The sequence below is a fragment of the Aethalodelphis obliquidens genome, unplaced genomic scaffold (assembly GCF_003676395.1).
Source record: "Aethalodelphis obliquidens isolate GAN/ISIS:26980383/991018 unplaced genomic scaffold, ASM367639v1 scaffold2, whole genome shotgun sequence".
Taxonomy (NCBI): domain Eukaryota; kingdom Metazoa; phylum Chordata; class Mammalia; order Artiodactyla; family Delphinidae; genus Aethalodelphis; species Aethalodelphis obliquidens.
In genome coordinates, this window is record NW_020837946.1 from 64524780 (window position 1) to 64547264 (window position 22485).

The following is a 22485-nucleotide window of genomic DNA, read 5'->3' on the forward strand; positions in this document are numbered from 1 at the left end:
CTTAGCAAACCTAAGAAAAGGGTGGTAAGAGCAATTAAACACAACCTGAGATGGCTCATCAAACATAGAAAGGAGTCTGGGGAAATCCCAGTGCCTTTCTGTGCTGCTCCCTGGGACCTGCAGTTGAGGAAAATGGGACTGAACTAATCCATCAGGGATCTCTCTTCCTGAGTCCTGAGATGGGACTATCAATTTACATTGATTTTACTAAATTCTAACAATGCAGGACATTAGGTAGCTACATTTTAATGATCTATCGTTAGTTTATTTTAAAAATTCTACTGTTTATGAAAGAGCTATAAATAAATAATGCCTTCAAGTATGAAATGCTTGAGGCTACTTAAGCGGTTTAACTAATATGCAAGGCCATTATAGTCACTCATATAATTGTATAAACTCTGACATCTTTCAGTTATCATATTTTATTTAGTCACTTGTATTTATCTTCTTGGAAAAAATTCTCTTTGCAGCAGAACGACAACATCAATATACTCTTTGGTTGTGTAGGTTTTGTCAAGATTATAAATTAACTCTAAGTATTAAAAGGGCTTATGATCATTCCATCAGAGAGAAAAATTTTAGCCACCATGGAAGAAGTAAAAGGATCCCATAATGGGGCTTCCCTGGTGGCACAGTGGTTAAGAATCTGCCTGCCAATGCAGGGGACACGGGTTTGAGCCCTGGTCCGGGAAGATCCCACATGCCTCAGAGCAACTAAGCCCATGTGCCACAACTACTGAGCGTGCACTCTAGAGCACATGTGCCACAATTACTGAAGACTGCGTGCCTAGAGCCTGTGCTCTGCAACAAGAGAAGCCACCGCAATGAGAAGTCCACACACCGCAACTAAGAGTAGCCCCCGCTCGCTGCAACTAGAGAAAGCCCGCACGCAGCAACAAAGACCCAACACAGCCAAAAATAAATAAATAAAATAAATACATTTATAAAAAAGAAAAAAAGGATCCTATAATAAAAGAAGTTTCTCTTTTAAAAAGCAGTGATGGACTTCTCTGGTGGCACAGTGGTTGAGAGTCCGCCTGTCGATGCAGGGGACACGGGTTCGTGCCCTGGTCCGGGAAGATCCCACATGCTGCGGAGCGGCTGGGCCTGTGAGCCATGGCCGCTGAGCCTGCACGTCCAGAGCCTGTTCTCCGCAACGAGAGAGGCCACAACAGTGAGAGGCCGGCGTACCGCAAAAAAAAAAAAAAAAAAAACCCCAGTGATGCATAGGGATTAGAGTTCTTGGGCAATGTGCAGATAAAATTTAAATGAAGTTGGTTGCTATCATCATCCTTAGTGCAATTTCCCTATAATGTTTCTTTTTTCAGTATACCTGGAAATTGAAATCTGTGATCACTCTTAAATTTGTCATATCTCTTTTAAAAAAATACATCTTTATTGGATTATAATTGCTTCACAATACCGTGTTAGTTTCTGTTGCACAACAAAGAGAATCAGACATATGCATACACATGTCCCCATATCCCCTTCCTCTTGAGGCTCCCTCCCATCCTCCCTATCCCACCCCTCTAGGTCATCGCAAAGCACCGATCCCCCTTTGCTATTCTGCGGCTTCCCACCAGCCAAACTACTTTACATTCGCTAATGTATATACGCCGATGCTACTCTCACTTTGCCCCAGCTTCACTGACCCACCCTGTGCTATCAAGTCCATTCTCTGTGTCTACCTCTTTATTCCTGCCCTGCAACTAGGTTCATCAGTATCAATTTTTTTTTTTTTTTTTTTGCGGTATGCGGGCCTCTCACTATTGTGGCCTTTTCTGTTGCGGAGAACAGGCTCTGGACGCGCAGGCTCAGCGGCCATGGCTCACGGGCCCAGCCACTCCGCGGCATGTGGGATCTTCCCGGACTGGGGCACGAACCCGTGTCACCTGCATTGGCAGGCGGACTCTCAACCACTGCGCCACCAGGGAAGCCCTCAATTTTGTTTTTTAAATTCCATATATATGCGTTAGCATACAGTATTGGTTTTTCCCTTTCTGACTTACTTCACTCTGTATGACAGACTCTAGGTCCATCCACCTCACTACAAATAACTCAATTCCATTTCTTTTAATGCCTCAGTAATATTCCGCTGTATATGTGTGCCACATTTTCTTTATCCATTCATCTGTCAGTGGACATTTAAGTTGCTTCCATGTCCTGGCTATTGTAAATAATGCTTCAATGAACATTGTGGTACATGACTCTTTTTGAATTATGGTTTTCTCAGGGTATATGCCCAGGAGTGGGATTGCTGGGTCATATGGTAGCTCTATTTTTATTTTTTTAAGGAACCTCCATACTGTTCTCCATAGTGTTTGTATCAATTTACATTCCCAACAGGGCAAGATGATTCCCTTTTCTCCACACCCTTTCCAGCACTTATTTTTTCTAGCTTTTTTGATAGTGGCCATTCTGACCAGTATGAGGTGATACCTCATTGTAGTTTTGATTTGCATTTCCCTAATAATTAGTGATGTTGAGTATCTCTTCGTGTGCCTCTTGGCCATGTGTATGTCTTCCTTGGTGAAATGTCTATTTAGGTCTTCCACCCATTTTTTAACTGGATTGTTTGTTTATTTGATATTGAGCTCCATGAGCTGTTTGTATATTTTGGAGATTAATCCTTTGTCTGTTGTTTCATTTGCAAATATTATCTCCCATTCTGAGGGTTGTCTTTTTGTCTTGTTTATGGTTTCCTTTGTTGTTCAGAAGCTTTTAATTTTCATTAGGTCTCATTTGTTATTTTTGTTTTTATTTTTGTTACTCTAGGAGGTGGGTCAAAAAAGATCTTTTATAGTGTCTGGTCTTACATTTAAGTCTTTAATCCAGTTGGAGTTTATTTTTGTGTATGGTGTTAGGTAGTGTTCTAATTTCATTCTTTTACATGTAGCTGTCCAGTTTTCCCAGCACCATTTATTGAAGAGGCTGTCTTTTCTCCATTGTATGTTCTTGCCACCTTTGTTGTAAATTAGGTGTCCATATGTGTATGGGTTTACCACTGGGCATTCTATCCTGTACCATTGATCTATATTTCTTTTTTTGTGCCAGGACCATACTGTTTTGATTACTGTAGCTTTGTGGTATAGATTGAAGTCAGGGAGCCTGATTCCTCCAACTCTGTTTTTCTTTATCAAGATTGCTTTGGCTATTCAGGGTCTTTTGTGTTTCCATACGAATTGTAAGATTTTTTTGTTCTAATTCTGTGAAGAATGCCATTGGTAGTTTGATAGGGATTGCATTGGATCTGTAGATTGCTTTGGGTAATAGAGTCATATTCACAATATTGATTCTTCCAATCCAGGAACATGGAATATTTCTCCATCTGTTTATGTCATCTTTGATTTCTTTCATCAGTGTTCTATAGTTTTCTGAGTACAAGTTTTTTGCCTTCTTAGGCAGGTTTATTCCTAGGTATTTTATCCCTTTGTTGCAATGGTAAATGGGAGTGTTTCTTTAATTTCTCTTTCTGATTTTTCGTTGTGGGTGTATAGGAATGCCAGAGATTTCTGTGCATTAATTTGGTATTCTGCAATCTTACCAAATTCATTGATTTCTAGTAGTTCTAGTAGTTTTCTGGTGGAATCTTTAGGATTTTCTATGTAAAGTATCATGTCATCTGCAAAAAGTGACAGTTTTACTTCTTCTTTTCCAATTTGTATTCCTTTTGTTTATATTTCTTCTCTGATTTCCATGGCTAGGACTTCCAAAATTATGTTGAATAAGAGTGGCAAGAGTGGACATCCTTGTCTTGTTCCTGATCTTAGAGGAAATGCTTTCAGTTTTTCACCATTGAGTATAATGCTTGCTGCAGGTTTGTCATATATGGCCTTTGTTATGTTGAGGTAGGTTCCCTCTATGCCCACTTTCTGGAGAGTGTTTATCATAAATTGGTGTGGAATTTTGTCAAAAGCTTTTTCTACATCTATTGAGATGATCATATGGTTTTTATTCCTTAATTTGTTAATGTGGTGTATCACAATGATTGATTTGCGTATATTGGTGAATCCTTATGTCCCTGGGATAAATCCCACTTGATCATGGTGTATGATTCTTTTAATGTGCTGTTGGATTTTGTTTGCTAGTATTTTGTTCAGTATTTTAGCATCTATGTTTATCAGTGATATTGGTCTAGAATTTTCTTTTTTGTGATATCTTTTTCTGGTTTTGGTATCAGGGTGATGGTGGCTTTGTAGAATGAGTTGGGGAGTGTTCCTCCCTCTGCTATATTTTGGAAGAGTCTGAGAAGGATCGGTGTTATCTTTTCTCTAAATGTTTGATAGAATTCACCTGTGAAGCCATCTGGTCCTGGAGTTTTGTTTGTTGGAAGATTTCTAATTACAGTTTCAATATCATTACTTGAGATAGGTCTGTTTATATTTTCTAATTCTTCCTGGTTCAGTCTTGGAAAATTGTACCTTTCCAAGAATTTGTCCATTTCTTCATGGTTATCCATTTTATTGGCATATAGTTGTTTGTAGTAGTCTCTTATAATCCTTTTTATTTCTGCAGTGTCAGTTGTGATTTCTCCCTTTTCATTACTAATTTTATTGATTTGCGTCCACTCCCTTTGTTTCTTGATGAGTCTGGCTAAGAGTTTATCAATTTGGTTACCCTCTCAAAGAACCAGCTTTTAGTTTTATTGATCTTTGCTATTGTTTTCTTCGTTTCTATTTCATTTATTTCTGCTCTGATCTTTATGATTTCTTTCCTTCTACTGACTTTGGGTTTTCTTTGTTCTTCTTTCTCGAGTTGTTTTAAGTGTAGGGTTAGATTGTTTATTTGAGATTTTTCTTGTTTCTTGAGATGAGACTGAATTGCTATAAACTTCCTTCTTAGAATTGCTTTAGCTGCATCCCATAGGTTTTGGGTAATTGTGTTTTTGCTGTCATTTGTTTCTATGTATTTTTTTAATTTCTTCTTTGATTTCTCAGTGATCTCTTGGATATTTTGTAGCACATGTTTAGCCTCTATGTATTTGTGTTTTTTTACTGTTTTTTTCCTGTAATTGATTTCCAATCTCATAGTGTTCTGGTCAGAAAAGATGCATGATACGATTTCAATTTTCTTAAATTTACCAAGGCTTGACTTGTGACCCAAGATGTGATGTATCCTGGAGAATGTTCTATGTGCACTTGAGAAGAAAGTGTATTCTGCCACTTTTGGGTGGACTGTTCTATAAATATCAATTAGATCCATCTGGTCTATTGTGTCATTTAAAGCTTGTGTTTCCGTATTTATTTTCTGTTTGGATGATCTGTCCATTGGTGTAAGTGGGGTGTTAAAGTCCCCTACTATTATTGTGTTACTGTTGATTTCTCCTTTCATTGTTGTTAGCATTTTCCTTATGTATTGATGTGCTCCTATGTTGGGTGCATAAACATTTATAATTGTTATATCTTCTCCTTGGATTGATCCTTTGATCATTATATCTTGTCCCTCCTTATCTCTTGTAATAATCTTTATTTTAAAGCCTATTTTATCTTATACGAGTATTGCTACTCCAGCATTATTCTGATTTCAATTTGCATGGAATATCTTTTTCCATCCCTTCACTTTCAGTCTGTATGTGTCCCTGGATCTGAAGTGGGTCTCTTATAGACAGCATATATATGGGTCTTGTTTTTGTATCCATTCAACCAGTCTGTGTCTTTTGGTTGGGGCATTTAATCCATTTACATTCAAGGTTATTATCGATATGTATGTTCCTATTACCATTTTCTTAATTGTTCTGGGTTGTTTTTTTGGGTCTTTTTCTTCTCTTGTGTTTCCTGCTTAGAGAAGTTTCTTTAGCATTTGTTGTAAAGCTGGTTTGGTGGTGCTGAATCCTGTTAGCTTTTGCTTGTCTGAAAAGCTTTTGACTTCTCCATAGAATCTGAATGAGATCGTTGCTGGGTAGAGTAATCTTGGTTGTAGGTTTTTCTCTTTCATCACTTTAAGTATATCCTACCACTCCCTTCTGGCCTGCAGAGTTTCTGCTGAAAAATCAGCTGATAACCTTATGGGGATTCCTTTGTATGTTATTTTTTGTTTTTCCCTTGCTGCTTTTAATATTTTTTCTTTGAATTTAATTTTTGTTAGTTTGATTAATACATGTCTTGTTGTGTTTTTCCTAGGGTTTATCCTGTATGGGACTCTCTGTGCTTCCTGGACTTGGGTGACTATTTCCTTTCCCATGTTAGGGAAGTTTTCCACTATAATCCGTTCAAATATTTTCTCAGACCCTTTCTTTTTCTCTTCTTCTTCTGGGATCCCTACAATTCGAATGTTGGTGCATTTACTGCTGTCCCAGATGTCTCTGAGATTGTCTTCAATTCTTTTCATTCTTTTTTCTGCTCCTCGGCAGTTATTTCCACCATTTTATCTTCCAGCTCACTTATTCGTTCTTCTGCCACTGTAATTCTGTTATTGATTCCTTCTAGTGTATTTTTCATTTCTGTTATTGTGTTGTTCATCTCTGTTTGTTTGTTGTTTAGTTCTTCTAGATTCTTGTTAAACATTTCTTGTATTTTCTCAATCTGTGCTTCCATTCTATTTCTGAGATTCTGGATAATCTTTACTATCATTACTCTGAATTCTTTTTCAGGGAGATTACCTATATCCTCTTCATTTATTTGATCTTGCAGGTTTTTAACTTGCTCCTTCATCTGTGACATATTTTTTTGCCTTTTTTTTTTTTTTGCAGTACGCGGACCTCTCACTGTTGTGGTCTCTCCTGCTGTGGGGCACAGGCTCCAGAGGCACAGGCTCAGCAGCCATGGCTCATGGACCCAGCCGCTCCACGGCATGTGGGATCTTCCCAGACCAGGGCACGAACCCATGTCCCCTGCATCAGCAGGCGGACTCTCAACCACTGCGCCACCAGGGAAGCCCCCCCCTTTTTTTTTTTTTTTTTATGTTTGGGATTGTGTTCCTATTTTACTGGTTGTTTGGCCTGAGGCTTCCAACACTGGAATTTGTAGGCTATTGGTAGAGCTAGGTCTTGGTGCTGAGATGAGGAACTCTGTGAGACCACACTCTGATGAATATTCCCTAGATTCTGAGGTTCTCTGTTAATCCAGTGTTTTGGACTCAGAGCTCCCACTGCTGGAGCTTCCACCCGACCCCAGGCTCGTGAATCAAGATCCCACAAGCCACGTGGAGCAGCAAAAAAAAAAAGAGAATAGCAAAGTAAAAAAATTAAATTAGACTAAGAACTAACAGATATGGTAGAAAGAATGTAAAAATAAAAATATAGATGAATCAACAGCCAGAATGTACAACAGTACCACAGTAGTAAAAAAGAGGAGGAAGGAAAAAAAAAGGGCACGGTTGGGGGGTAAGGGAGTGGGAGGGGGAAGGACTCAGCTGTGGAGAGTGGGGTCTAAACAAGGGTGAGGTTTGGGTGGTGGGCAGAGCCAATGCTCAGGACCCACAGGGCTGGAAAATGCCCTAGGGGATATAGGGGGTGGGGCTTAGGCTCAAGGAACAGAAGGGGCCCAGGCTTGCCCCACTCCTGGTCTCAGAGGACAGGGGACCTCACCTGGGAGCCCAGCAGGCTTCCTGGGCTCAAGTGGGCAGGGCAAACACCATCCTCACTTCTGCTCCTCCGGTCTGGGGTCTGGGAGGGCCCCTCCCGCCTGCCTCTCCCGTTCTCCCCTGGGCCTCCCTCCTATGCCCCCAAGGACCCACGTGACCTGAAGGCAGCTTTGGAGGGCAGGGGATTGGCCTGGGAGCTCAGCAGGCTCCCCAGGCTGAGTGGGCAGGGCAATCGCCCTCTCCTCTTCTCCTGCTCCTCCCACAGGGCCCCTCCCGCCTGCCTCTCCTGTTCTCCCCTCAGACTCCCTCCTATGCCCCCATAACCCACGCAGCCTGGATGGGGCTTTGGAGGGGTGGGAAGTGGATTGGGAGCTCAGCAGACTCCCCAGCCTGAGTGGGCCAGGCGATTGCCCTCTACTCCTCTCCCACGGTTCCTAGAGAGTCCCTCCCACCTGTCTCTCCTGATCTCCCTGGCCTCAAGGGTGTGGATCTTGTATGGCCTCCACTTCTCCTCCCCCTTTTGTCCCCCCTACATCCTACCAATTCACTCTGGGGTTCCTCCTGTCTCCTTGGGGGTCAGAGTTCCCCGCTAGCTGCCGGCAGGCACCCTAGTTGTGGGGAGATGCTAACTCCGCATCTTCCCACACCGCCATCTTGACTCCTCCCCTCTAAGTCATATCTTGAAACTAAATTATAGCTGCCCTCCAAGACTGCCTTTTCTAAGCTTGTAAATTAAAGAGACTTTTAAGAAGCTTTGCAGGGGAACCAAAGAAAACACGGGACAGGAGAAGTAGGGTGAGATGAGAGTTGTTTATCTCATGTAACTTTGATCAGTTTGCCAACCTCATATACACCTCCCTGTGCTAAGATCTCCACAGGCCAGCATCATCAGAACATAAATCATTCCCTAAAGCTTCCCTGTTTTTGGCCTCTGCTAATCTAATTCTTTTCCATTCAGCCAAGTGCACACAAAGTTTAATCACAAGGCTAGAAATATGTGGAGTAAATTCTTCAAGACTGATACTAATCCTATTAGGATATCAATTGGGCATACCAAAATTAATTGAAAATGAAAAAGAGAGATTGAGATTCTAATTTGAAGGTGTTTAGAGACCACGCTTGGCCCATCCTTAGAAAACTCCCCTTTATTCTTTCCACACCACCTCCCACTGCAAATTACATACTTAAACCAATTGGAAACAGAATGGGCTAAATCATATGTAAATCATTCTGAGGTTCAGCCTGTACTATCATAGAGTATAGCTTCTCAGACTTTAACGTGCACACGAATCATGTGAGGATCTTGTTAACATGCTGATTCTGATTCAGTAGGACTGGGGAGGGGCCCAAGGTTCTGCATTTCTGATATGCCTCCAGGTGATGCTCCTGGTCTGATTCACAGAAGACATTTTGAATAGCAAAGTTTTAGAGTATCTTTGCTTTCCAAAATTGTGACCTGTCTGTCATATTCCAAAGACTATTCCACATTGCTCATGTTGACTGGTAACTTGATGGCTGGCTATATATAAATATATATATCAAAGAATGTCCTAAAAGTTGTACTAATTATGATCTTTAACAAACATCACAAATCCTGTAATATGCATTACTTGGCTAAAATGGAAAAACCCAGAATGTGACTAATCAGAAATGATAAATGATATCTGTATTTTATAATAAATTATTTATATTTTGCACTTCTGTCATAGTTGAAATTATATTGATAGAGTAATTTCTAACATATGAGCTAGTGACTTTTTAATGACATTTGTAAAACAATCAAACTTAAGAGGTTTTCCCTTAAATTATGACACTCTCATGTCACTTTTTATTCTGAATTCATTAAGCACATTAAGTTTAATTGTCTGAAAAAGAGATGCTGAAGGCATTAAATTTTTTTTGTTTTGCCATCAACAATTACTTATATTTTATCCTTTTATTTCCCATAGACAGAGAGACAAATATGTTTTCCTTTCTTTCACAAAAGGAAAAGTCAAATGACGGTCAAACGCATTGCTCTAAAAGCATAATACAGAAAATGCTTATTGTACTGATTTACACTGAATTAAAATATATTTTACTTTTAAAAATTAAAGCAAATATGGTATAGAGAGAAGTATTTAAATATACCTTCCTTTTTTCCCCCTGAATTGTGTTTCTTGAGCTATTCCTTCCCAATTTTTAAACAAAACTTTTTAAGGTTTTATTTATTAATCACTCATGCTGTATAATATATAATCCCAAGAAATCACATCAAAATATTATGCTAACCTTCAAAGATGTGGCTGTGACCACTTTCAGGTGACATCTTTTCAAAAGGTGTTTCCTCACCTTTCTTGTCTGAATCTTTCACAGAATCATCGGACTGGCTCCCAGGCTGACTCTTAAATGTTGGTGAATACAAATTTCTCTCAATTTCCACTTCCTGTTAGAAGACATTAAAGGGATGTGTGTTAAAGCTATCAGTGGGAAACAGATGTGGTTTTTAGGGGGTTTAGAAGGCGGGAGTGAGTGAGGGAGGAGGTTTCTATGAGTGATGCTTTCCAATATGCTTCGGGTAAAATGTTGATAACATAGCCAAGAATGGCAAACACATATCTGACGCTTAGTTTACTTTTCTGCCACAGGTTCCACTTCTGAATTAGCTTTTCTTTCATGTGGCTTTTTTTGCTCTCATAAAAGAGAGAAAGTGGAAATAAGAGCCAAAATACAACATAATATAAGTTAATAGATGCAACTTCCTAAGGCCTAAGAAATGTCCATAAGGGATTTCAAAAAATAGCTATATATCAACATTATATGCTTAAGACAGAAGGAAATGAGTTTTTCTTTAATGTCATGCTCATCCTATGGTGATAAACTTAGTAATTACAGAGCTCCCAAACCTATTCAGCTACCATACAAAAGTACAGTTTGGCAGTTCAGAGACATTATGAAATTACTTCTTTGAGACAGTAATTCAAAATTGGAGAGAGAAAAGTTTCCCAATGGAAAAAAGTATAAAGGATATTTCGAATACAGGGAGTCTAGTGTTTCTTATTTTATAAATTAATATAATCCAATAAAACAAACCAAGTCAGACTAATTATTTTGAATAAAAAATTGTGAAAAATAAGTAAATTAGCCAAGACAACTTGAGAAGCAAAGCGTATTTTTTTAAAATCAAGTAATACATTGAAAAAGGTTTTAATAGCTACTCACAAGTTTTATATTTTTGTACATGAGGTGGTATTTTCTAAACAACAACCATTCAGACAAAGATGTGATAAATTGCTCTTCACTTTTGTTACATTTTAAATACACTGGCATGAATGAGTCAAGTTTGAGAGACAGCTAAAAACTCTAAAACATTTCTTAGAGTAGGTATATTTCCTGTATCTATGATATGGTTAGAAAGGCAATGCTTTCAGATAAATAACCTCTTAACTTCTTAGCATGTTTATGTTTTCTAATTTTCACACACAGAATATATATATATATATATATATATATATATATATATACATACAGATACTACATACATAATATATATACTACATACATACAATATATAATTAGAAAATATTGGCATGTGTTTAATCATCTCATCTTTAAATCTCCCCCCCACGCCCAGTATATGATATATACTACCTTCACTGTGAATGTTTAACTGGAACTAAAAACATTTACAGGAGTAAAACAAAGGAAAAGAAGTTTCCATTTTTTTCAAGGCATTGCCTTTAACATTTGTGTTTCCAACTATTAGCAAAAACCCAAAGGTTCATAACAGCAGTTTGCTTTATGTTGTCAAGACACAGTGTCAGACAAGCCACGGCATGTGGCATGAGCTCCTGAGCTAGTGGACGAGCACAGAATTCCCAACTCAGTTCAGTCTGGTGTCCTCTCCCACTGTCACATGAAGTGACTCTATGAAATGGATGCGATATGTTTATTTGCTCTTGTTTCAGCAATTTAATCCAACTCCTAGCACTGGCAAAAATAAACTAAGTTAAATAAAGAAAAAATCAAGATGCCTCAAAAAGCAGTGATTCTTGTTGAGAAAATTTTTGTTTTGACAAAGGGCGGAATGCTGAACATGGTCCACGAACTTGATAGATAATGTGAAAGTATCGTCTCTCTGTTTCATATAGAAACATGAAATGTGATTTGGTAAAATCATTTAAGCAAATTTCAGGCAGTGATGACACTAACTTATGCTATATTGATATTCTCAACTCCGAATTCACAACTATCAAAAGTACCTCACATATTGAGGCAGTAAGGGGCCCCGCAGACAATCCACAAACGAAAACGGTAGACCCATTTCTACTCTTTGATCATCAGATCCAAGTCAGTCTGTGGCAAGTTCCTTAGCACCCTGGCAAGTGGTAAGAAGGGGACTGTGTAGAAAAGAACTTCTTAGATAAGGTTGCATTGAGCTATCTCTAATCAAAGCAATGATCTGCTTTAAAATCTTTTAATCTGTTTTATGCACTGTGCTTCTACAAAAGATTTACTCTGAGTGAAAATCTACAGGCTTAAACAAATGCACCCAACACCACTTTAGAGGGGAAAAACACCACAGCTTTTGATTATGAGAAGCTTGGATTCAAGCCTTCCCTTCTCTACTTATTAACTGCGTGACTTTCTTCAGGTCACTTGATACATCTGGGACTAAGTTTTCTCGTATGTTATAGGAAGAGATTTAGTCACTGAACATCTAACCTCCAACAATCAACCATTAGTAGTGCAATTTCATTTGAAATTAAATAAAACATAATAAAGGATTATAATTCATCTGTTGTAGCTTCCAGTCTAGTAAGGGAGACAAAGCGTAGTAAAGCACATAAATAAATGTAAGTATGCAACTATGTACAGATTACGAAGGAGAGATACATACACTCTGAGCACCTAAAATAGAGGAATTAGCCTAGTGAGGAAAGTCATAAAAAGCCACCCTGGGGAAAAGATCTTCAGCTGATATTTGAAGGATAAATATCCTACTTTGGCAAAATCTACTCTAGAGGTAGGCTGAGCTTTTCACGCTGCAGACCTGATTCTGTCATGTGTGCAAATGTACACACTCACACACACACACAAATTGCTGAAAATTCTTCAGTAACTCCTCACTCAGCTAAGATCATAATAGTTTGTATGTCCCTTCACTGGCACCACTGACATTTTGAACCAGATAATTCTTTCTTGTGAGGGGCCTATTCTGTACATTGTAGGATGTTTAGCAGCCTTCCTCCTTTTTGCCCCCTAGATGCTAGTAACGCTGCCCCCTAGCCGTGACCATTAAGGTGTGTTCAAACATTGTCAAATCTCCGGTGGGGAGCAAAGTCACACTTGGTTGAGAGCCACTGCTCAAGAGCTGGATGGACTGGAGGAAGGTCAATATGTACATGAGAAGATCAATTATGAGAGTATGGTAGTGCTCCAGGCAAGCAACGACAAAGAGTGGTGATGGAGATAAAGAGAAGTGAACTAAGCTGAAAGCTATTTAGGATGTAAAACTGACAAGACTAGATAATGGGCTGAATCTGAGGTTTGAGAAAGACAGAGAATTTCATTTTTCTTTCTGGCGTACACAGCTAACTGAGTCGTGGTATGATTAAATAATGTCAGAGTACCAGAAGAAGCCTGATTTGGGAGAAAGGAAAGACCATGAATTGGGTACCAAGATGTTCAAAAGACATTGGAATGATAGTCCTGGAGCTCAGTGGAGAGGTCTTAACTGAACAAGTAATTTGTGAGTCATCTGAGTTATAGTGGTTGGTAATTGAAACAGAAGGTGTGAATGAAGTTGCTTCAAGTGTGATGAGGAAAACGTCCAGAGCCAAGCCTTAAGAAATGCTGACATTTAATAGCAGACAAGAAGAAGGATGGAAGAAAATTAGAAGCGAAGAATATTGTTAACAATATTTAATTCTTACTGAGAGTATAAATTAGATAGGAACTTAAATATAATATATCCTTTGAGTTTAGCAACATGCATATAAACTGTAGAGCAAAACTGTTTTGGTGGAAGTAAAAAGACTGGAAGGCAGATCGAACTGGTGAAGGGTTGACTGAGAGATAGCTGGTGAAGATAATTTCTTGAATAGTTTAGTGTTAAAGTGAAGGGGAGAAATAGAGCAGTAACTTGAGAGACGTGTTTTGCTTATGTTGGTGGTAAAGAGAGAGACTTGCATATGTTGAAAAGTCAACTGAAGGGATTAGTGAGTTGGAGAGGTTGGCTGTGCTGAGGAGAGAGGGAAAAGTCAATGATGTAAAATCCCTGAGAGGGGCAAGAAGATGGCACCCAAAGCGCAGAATCAAATATAACACAAAGATAGGAGAACGTAAAGCATTCTGGTTGTCACTGATGGGAAGGAAGGTGAAGTTACCATAGATATAGGTGATTTGTATGCTTGGAAGCTTGAAGACAGGAACATCTCAATCTGAAATTGTCTGTTTTCTCTGTTAGGATGTGAGGTCTGAAGAAACTGGGAGGAGTATTGGGAAGACAATGAAGAAAGTTTAAGTTGATTGCTGTGGGGTATGGGACGTGAGATGAGCAGACAGAGGTGGCCATGCTTAATGCAGCACTGGGTGCCCATTTGAGGTTAGTAATATCAAGTTTACAGGGCTACTGTTAGGTGTTATTGAGTGAATTTGTCTGCAATTTCTCCACAGTTCTACTTTAGACAAGGAGAAAGTGGATAGCTGCTGACTTCAGCCAGATAGAGGTTTTGTGAGGAAAAAATAAAAAGAAAATGGGTATTGTAGGGTAGTCTAAGGTGTGGGAGGGGAGAGGTATTAGGGAATTTAGGTTACCATCAAGAGAAATAAGAGAGTGATTGAAATGATACACCACGGCATGCAAGATGGATCGAGAGGGAAGAAAGTAAAGGAACGGTGGATCAGAAGACAGAAAAAGGATCATCACACTCACTCTCGGTGAGTTTAAAGAACACTTGTATGTACTGTGAATACTTGGCGAAGCAAATTGGAAAGAAAGGCGAATGAGCTGTTCGCTTTACTGATTTGGGAAGTAGAACAGTTACAGTTGTTAGGATCCATTTGCGACCATAAAAATGGAAGCTAAAGTGGAGTAGAGGAAAAAGTTGTTAAATAAGAGGAAAGCTAGGAACTCAGAGGCTATGATATTTCAGGTTAATGGAAGGGCTTGGAAGGCTGAGAAAGACTGTAAGTTAAGTCTCAGCCTCCCTGGTAAGCAAGGGAACCTTAACTGAAATTTAATAAATAACAGTGATGAAGGGGGACAAAATGGTACACCTGACTGCCATGAGCCTCAGATGATCACAGTTTTTAACAAGGGAGTGGGAGAGGAGTGGCCAGAAAGAACAATGGCCTCAAAATACACAAGGAGGATTCAAGGATGATGGTTTTTCAAGGGAGAGTCATGCTCCTGTTGAGGCAAGAAAGTAGAGAAAGCATTTGTGGAAGAGGTTGAGGGTAGAGAGGAGATTGCTGATGATGGACAGGTAGCTCCAGAAGCACTGGTGCAAGCTCTGGTTTAAATAATATCCTAATAAATAAAATCTCTCAATAATGTTTATAATCTTTTCTAGCTTTAAAACACCTTGAAACCAGGAAAGACATGGAAAATAGGAGAAATTTAAGCTTAAAAGAGAATGAAAACCTTTTTTTACATACATTTATTTCTTTAACATGATATATAATTATTATCTTAGAAGATAAAATATGTATGTTTAAAAGTGTCAGAATGGAAAATGCCAACTTTCAATCACAATCTAGCATCTACTCCCCAAGAGAACATGGAGCTATATAAGATCACCTAAAATGGTCAGAACATCCTCCCAGGCATTTCAAAGGAAAGTGGATTGCCTTATTACTTTGTATTTTTTCTTCTCAGTATGGGTTCATGAGTCACAAGGTCACTGAGGTGGGAGGGGTTGGAAGGGGAGCAGGGACTAATAAAATGAGAATGTTTGGACTTGTCTATATTTAAAGTGCTGAGCTAGCTCATGTACATTCCCGACTCAGTGGGTTCTTGCCTTTAGAGAAATAAAAAGGAAGTTTTATGCCGACATAAAGAAAAGGCCAGAAAGAAAGGGAAATTATCAAAATACAAGAGACAAGTGAAGAAACCTCCTTATGATGAATTCTGCTGACTTGAGGGAAAAGGAGAACTCCAATCATGACTTGAAGGCTTCATGAATGAACAATTCTGCTGAAGGTTTATAATCCCTTTTTCCCAACCCCTTTCCTGGAAGGTTTTACCTCCTCCCTCTGTGTATTTTTTCTTTTTTAATTAATTAATTAATTTATTTATTTATTTATTTTTGGCTGAGTTGGGTCTTTGTTGCTGCCCATGGGCTTTCTCTAGTTGCGTGAGCGGGGGCTACTCTTTGTTGCGGTGCGTGGGCTCCTCATTGTCGTGGCTTCTCTTGTTGCGGGCTCTAGGTGCGCAGGCTTCAGTAGTTGTGGCACGTGGGCTCAGTAGTTGTGGATCTCGGGCTCTAGAGTGCAGGCTCAGTAGTTGTGGCGCATGGGCTTAGTTGCTCCGCAGCACGTGGGATCTTCCCCGGCCAGGGCTCAAACCTGCGTCCCTTGCACTGGCAGGCAGATTCTTAACCACTGCGCCACCAGGGAAGCCGCCCCCCTCTGTGTATTAAAAATATCATTTCCCTCGTAACACAACTCAGTGCAGCCTTCTCTATGAAGTTCCTTCAATCATTCCATTCCACAGCATCTTTCATCCATTCAACATACTTTTGAACATTTATTATGTCTCAAGCACTGTTCTAGGCATTGTGAATACAAAGATGATATGCAGGTTGGGTCCTCAAGAAGCTCATAGTCTAGTGACAGAGAAAGTATATCAATTGACCCTTGTAACACAAAAAAGAGTGTGTAATGATAAGGAAATGCAGGCATCCTGGACACACAGAGGGAGAATTTCTTTAAGATGTGGTCAGAGCGAGCTGACCTGTATACCACAAAAAAAAAAAAAAAAAAAAAAAGGTTATGTCAGAGCTGATTCATGGACTGAAGTTGAATTCCATCCTGTAGGTAACAGGAATCCTTGAAAGTGAATGAAATAGGGGTAACAAGATTAAATTCATACTTTAGACAGATATCTGTCAAGTATATGAAAAATATATAATAATGGAATAAGATGACTATCTTATATAGTAAGTATAATAAGGAGCTTATTAAAATTTCCATTTGAGGGACGGAACAAGCCTACAACAGACTAGTGAGAAGGGGAGTAGAAAGAGAGCACATTAAAAAGGTATAATATTTACACATAAAATTGGTAATTTATAAGGTAAAGGTAGTAGAGGAGTGAATGAAGTCTAGCATAGCTCACAGATATTCTAATTTGGATGGTTGTATAAAATTAATAAAACAGGATGAATTTCTTTTCCAAACCCAAAGAAGTTAAGGCCAATTTCAGGGTTCCTTCTGGACCCACCACAAAAAGTGAGGTGATCTAGGAGGGATCCTGGGAGATCAAGCATATACCACAGCCTAACGGTTTTGGGGCAATATTACTCCAGATGGAAGCCACAGGGGCTTCTGTTTCTCCCGGTACATATTTCACACATGAAAGTGAAATTTAACCTTTCCATGAAAATATTGATAAAAAACAACAGAGTTATCTTGCTTTAAAAATGATGCCTGGGTTTCATTTTTGAGGGGTTGGTAGGTGCAGCCTCCTCTGTGAATAAGGTCTTTGACATGTGGAATATAAGTTTTCCATGAGACATCCAGATGAAGTCATCCAGGAGGCAGCTACATTTCTCAAAAGAGAAATCTGTGCTAGAGTGAAAGATTGAGGACTCACTAGCAACAAGCTGATAGTTACAACAGTAAGAGTGTATTCAATTACCCAATTAGAGTATATGGAATAAGTGCAGAGAGCTGAGAAAGAACCTCACTGGCAGGAGACAGGCGAAGGAAGATTATCTGGGGAAGGCAGTAGAGGAGGAACAGTCAGAAGCACGGCCACTCCCAGTCCACTCGGTGCCTTGAGCTCATCAGAAAAAGGTGCCTTCTCTTCCAGACACATTATTCCATCTGTCAGAAAGTTGTCATACTATATTGATTTTTAGACCAGAACATGTTACTGCCACCTGCTGGAAAATGTCACAATAGATACACGATTCTATCTTAGTTTTGCTGGGCACCTCTTTCCCTAGATGTGTGACCTTAAGCAGATTACAACCTGCACAACTGTACGTGGCTGCCAGAAGCAGCCAATGAAGAATGAAGGCCATGAATGCCAAGGATGTAGGGCATTTTCAGAAAACTGGAGAAGAGAAACACTCCTTGAAGAAATCTTAAAGGCCAGCATTTCCTGAATATTACTTTGTGCTAAAGGTTCTGCTCTATATGCATATTTTTATTTGATACTTTAAACAATACTCTGAAGTAGTTATCTTTTTTGTTTGCTTGTTTTAATATTTTGAGTTACAATGCAATACTACATCATTGTTTATTTTGTTGTTCAAACTGTTTCTGCTCTGGCCATTGGGAGCTCGCTCTTTCCTTCTTTCTTTTCTGGCTGCGCTGCCCTACACGTGGGATCTTAGTTCCCTGACCAGGGATCAAACCTGTGCCTCCTGCAGTGGAAGCTCAGAGTCCTAAGCACTGGACTGCCAGGGAATTCCTCTAAAGTTAGAGAGCTTAAGTAACTTGAATAATTTGCCCAAGTCCACACAGTATTAAGTGCTAGACCTGGGTCTCAAATGCTGATCTGTTTGATTCTTAGCTGATATTTTTAATTGCTACATAAACCTGTCTTCCTACTGTAATTTATTAATCAATCCCCCAAATTGAAATAATATGGGTTAGAATGGGATGACAGTACCAACTCCTTTACAGCTATAAATGTGCCTTATTCCTCCTTAGACCTTTAGTAGCATTATGCCTTATACATTGCAGGCATTTAACAAACTTCGAGCTGAATTTTTAAAATCTCATGACATTTTATATTCACATAGCATCCAGGAACAGAAGTAGAAAATAGGCAAATTCAATAATTAGATGGGGAAAGCGTGATGAATGTTACAACATAACACACTCTATTGCATGCCACTGCTCAAGAAGGGTCAAAAGAAATCTTGGCTAACTCCCTCATTTAATCACACTTGATCAATATTTTCAATGTTGGGTTTATCAGGTGAATTAACTGGGCTGCATGATTTCCCAATAACTTCTCAGTAACTTGGCATTTAGAACCTTTTAATATGGCTCCAACGGGCCCCATCTGCCTATGCTAGCCCATCCCTCTGGCTGTTCTCAAAGGTAAATACCTTTGAGGTATTTACCTAAATACCTATTTACCTTAAGGTAAATACTTATTTACCTTAAGGTAAATACCTAAATCATCACTGCACTTTCTGCTTCTCCACCTGTGTTCATACATGTTTGCCTAAAAACACTCTCCCCCATACGCCCACTTGCCATATTTTCCTATAGAAATTCCAACCGTCTTTTCACATGAGGGTTAAGTGGCTCTTGCTTTAGGAAGCTTTCTCCTAACGCCACAGCGAAAAGCAATCCCTCCCACATCAGAGCTCCTCCAGTATCTGCAATCTCCTTGATGCCTCTTTTTCACTCTGCTTTGCATTCTACTCATTTTTTTTCTTTTTGGAGTTTTTAAAAAAAATTTTGTTTTGTTTTTGAAGTATAGTTGATTTACAATATTATACTAAAGTATACAGCATAATGATTCAATATTTTTATAGATTATGCGACATTTAAAGTTATTACAAAATAATCTACTCATTTTTGACACATCTTGTTTTCCCCATTACACTGTCAGCTCATTAAGGTTAAGCTTTATTCATCTTTAAGGTCCACATGACATCTAACACACTGCTTTCCTTGAACACTGCAGATACTTACTCAATATCTGTTGAATGGATTCAAATAATTTTTGAATTTTATATTCACATAAAAACTGAGAACTCAATACAATCTAGAAATGTCCAGAGATGGTAAAGACATGTGAGATAGAGTGAAAGGGCAGACATTAAAAACAAAACAAGACAAAACAAAAAAAAAACAGGCTAACTCCTTTGGGGAGAGAAGGAAAAACAAAATTTATACACTGCACAGGATAACTCAAAACTTTACTGCCAATACTTTAAAAATATTCCTTTAGACACAACTCAGCAGTCTAATGGAAAGCAATTTTATCACAATTTTAAAACTTTAAACTTAAAAAAATCTATGACACATGAAATAAAAAATTGGAGTATTAAAATTATTGTCTATAAGCAAGAATATATGCATTTTTCCTAAAGTGCTATAAAAAATTTCCTTTTTTAAAACTGATCATCAGTTATTATGGTATTTCTATTACTCCTTCCAGCATGGGTTTAAATATTAAATAACAGAATAGAAGCTACCATTTTCCAGGGAAGAAAATGAATCAATAATTTTTATAACTTTCAAATTGCTTTTATCAATGCTTATTGACTGTACAGCAATAAAATTAACATCGTCCATGTCACTCCTATAGGTACTTTTTTCCCAAGTAATCCTACAGTCCCCTGTTCTACTATGGTGCACACAGATACCACATCCAACCACGTTAATTAATCCATTTCACTTACTACTGTTATGGGCTGAATTGTGTGGCCCTCCCCCCGTCCCCAATTCGTATGTTGAAGCCTCAATGCCCTGTAGCTCAGAATGTGACTGTATTTGGAGACAGGGCCTTTAAAGAAGTGATTAAGTTAAAATGAGGCCCTTAGGGTGGACCTTATCCAATCAGACTGGGGTCCTTATAAGAAGAGGAAATTTGGACTCCCTAATAGATACCAGGTGTGCACATGCAGAGGGATGGCCACAAGAGGAGGTACCAGAGGGTGGCCATCTGCAAGCCAAGGAGAGAACCCACCCTGTCAGCAAGTGTATCTTGGTTTCGGTCTCTGGAATTGTGAGAAAATAAATCTCTGTTGTTTAAACCACCAAATCTGTGTATTTTGTTATGGCAGCCCTAGCAAACTAATAGAGTACACTTAGAGCAATAAGGATATAACTGGTCATTGAATACATCTATTAAAATAAGTTCCTCAGTAGCTTTAACAACAACAGACTTATTCAACTGGTTGTGTCTCTACAGCCAGACAGAAACGTTCTTACTAACTACCACTAAGGTGGTCTCTCCTTAGTGAGAGACGGATAAGTCTCTCACTTATGGGATGAATTTAACAGGATAACTATCAGAGCTGTGCATCACAATTTTTGAATGCGTTTACCTCACCATGTCTACTCTGCTTTGGAAGTAAGGCTCACATGTGATATAAGGTATGCAGGCCGTAGTTTCTGAGACTAAGCCATAGGCAAAAGTTTTCCTAGTTATTTTATAACCTCCTGACCAAAGTGAGATTCATTCTTGAAATTCTGACTTTTGCAAATACGTTCCCACTGTGACTCTGTCTGCATTCTGGTCAATGTTATTAAATTCTGACCGATTTTTAGGTCCTCAGGTGAAATGAACATAAGCCTTATCTGTCTCTTGACAAGCCAATACAAATCAAGGCACAAAGTCCCAAAGAATTCTCTGGCAGAAAGACCTAAAGCAAAAAACCATAAACACATAAATAGCACTGACCCTCAAGATCATTCTCTCTGTGTTTTATTTTATGTTACATTTGATTTCTTTAATTCTAGGTCCACCACTTAAGGCCATTCTTCACTTTGACTTTAGTTCCGGAATGATATAAAGACTTCTTGAATTTTATCTCTAAACCTGTGATGTATACTAAAATTCTCCCCGACATTTCTTCTTTAGAATTCCTGAAACGGATGCCATGGCCCTCAGGAACAAGGGTATGTCGCTACCATCTTTCATCTTTTCCTCTTGGTGCCCTGCAGAGGGCTAGGAATGGAGGAGGCATGCAGTGAGAAATGTTCTCAAAATAAAAGACGGTCTCTAGGATTTCTGTAGATCACCTAATGTAATAAATGTGCCTACCAATCTTTACTATATTATCAAAGAATTTGACAAATATATTAATTCAAAAAGAGGGCTTTTGCTCACAGATGCAACTAGTGGGCCATCATATAACTGCAGAACTCAGGATTGCTCAGCCACCGGGACCTTGGGTCTCCCTGCAGCCAGAATCAGGTCCCTTCAGATGATGCTCTCTGGTGCCTGTGCTCTGCCAGAGAGGCTGGTGAGCCTGGATGGCCGAGCAAGCACTGTCACAGCCAAGTAAATGCTGTCACCTATACTTCTGGGGCTGGAAACAATGTTGCTGTCAACTATGGGTAGACCTTCAACCTTTCCCATGCCTGTTACGTTATTTCTCTGCAGAATGAGCCTGCTTCTCATCGCCTCTCTTAGAACGTACAAATGGGTATAAAGCAACTCAGCACACATTCACCTTCTTGGTGTGAAACCTTGTACTGTGCCCTACACGTTAAGTTAGATGTCATCATTCCTGTTTTCTAAGTGGAGGAAATGAAGTATAATTATAGTCCTGGTTCATAGCCCTATTTTGGGTTGAGTCCAAAATGAAAACTCCTAGGTCCCAACTTTTTAAAGAAAATATTCTCTATATGTGTGTGCCCCATTATTTAATATTCTTGGAAGAAGGACTCTTCAGGGAGGGGAAAAGCTGATTCCGGTCTTGAATGCATGTTTCCTCATTTCTTTAGTTTAACCGATCTCATTTAGAAGCTGGGCATGTCCATGATTATTTTGTTATTTGTTATTGACCTAACAGAAAGAATGCTGTGAAATTGAAAGAGGTATGTTTTGAAGTTCCCCATGCACAAAAATAAACCATGTTGTTATTTGAACTTTGAGTGGCAGTGCATATCATTTTGTCCCTTCGTTTCTCACCTCCTTAGAGACCATGTTCATCTGACTTGCTGTGTGCCTAAGAAAGCCTGTGGCATTTTATGCTCTGGGAGAACTGAACACAAATTCCCCCTGAGATGGAGCTTTTTAGTGCTATGTACCCTTCTCAGTCAAGAATCAAATTCTGC

General features: G+C 39.0%; 1 protein-coding gene across 2 annotated transcripts in view; it reads right to left on the minus strand.

Moving 5' to 3' along the window:
* XIRP2 (xin actin binding repeat containing 2) overlaps positions 1 to 22485 on the minus strand; it is a 294698-nt gene that overhangs the window by 94650 nt on the left and 177563 nt on the right. For both annotated transcript variants that reach the window (XM_027129230.1, XM_027129235.1), the window contains exon 2: positions 9793 to 9946. In XM_027129230.1, coding sequence (XP_026985031.1) covers positions 9793 to 9946 — 154 coding nt within the window. The remainder of the gene's footprint in view (positions 1 to 9792; positions 9947 to 22485) is intronic.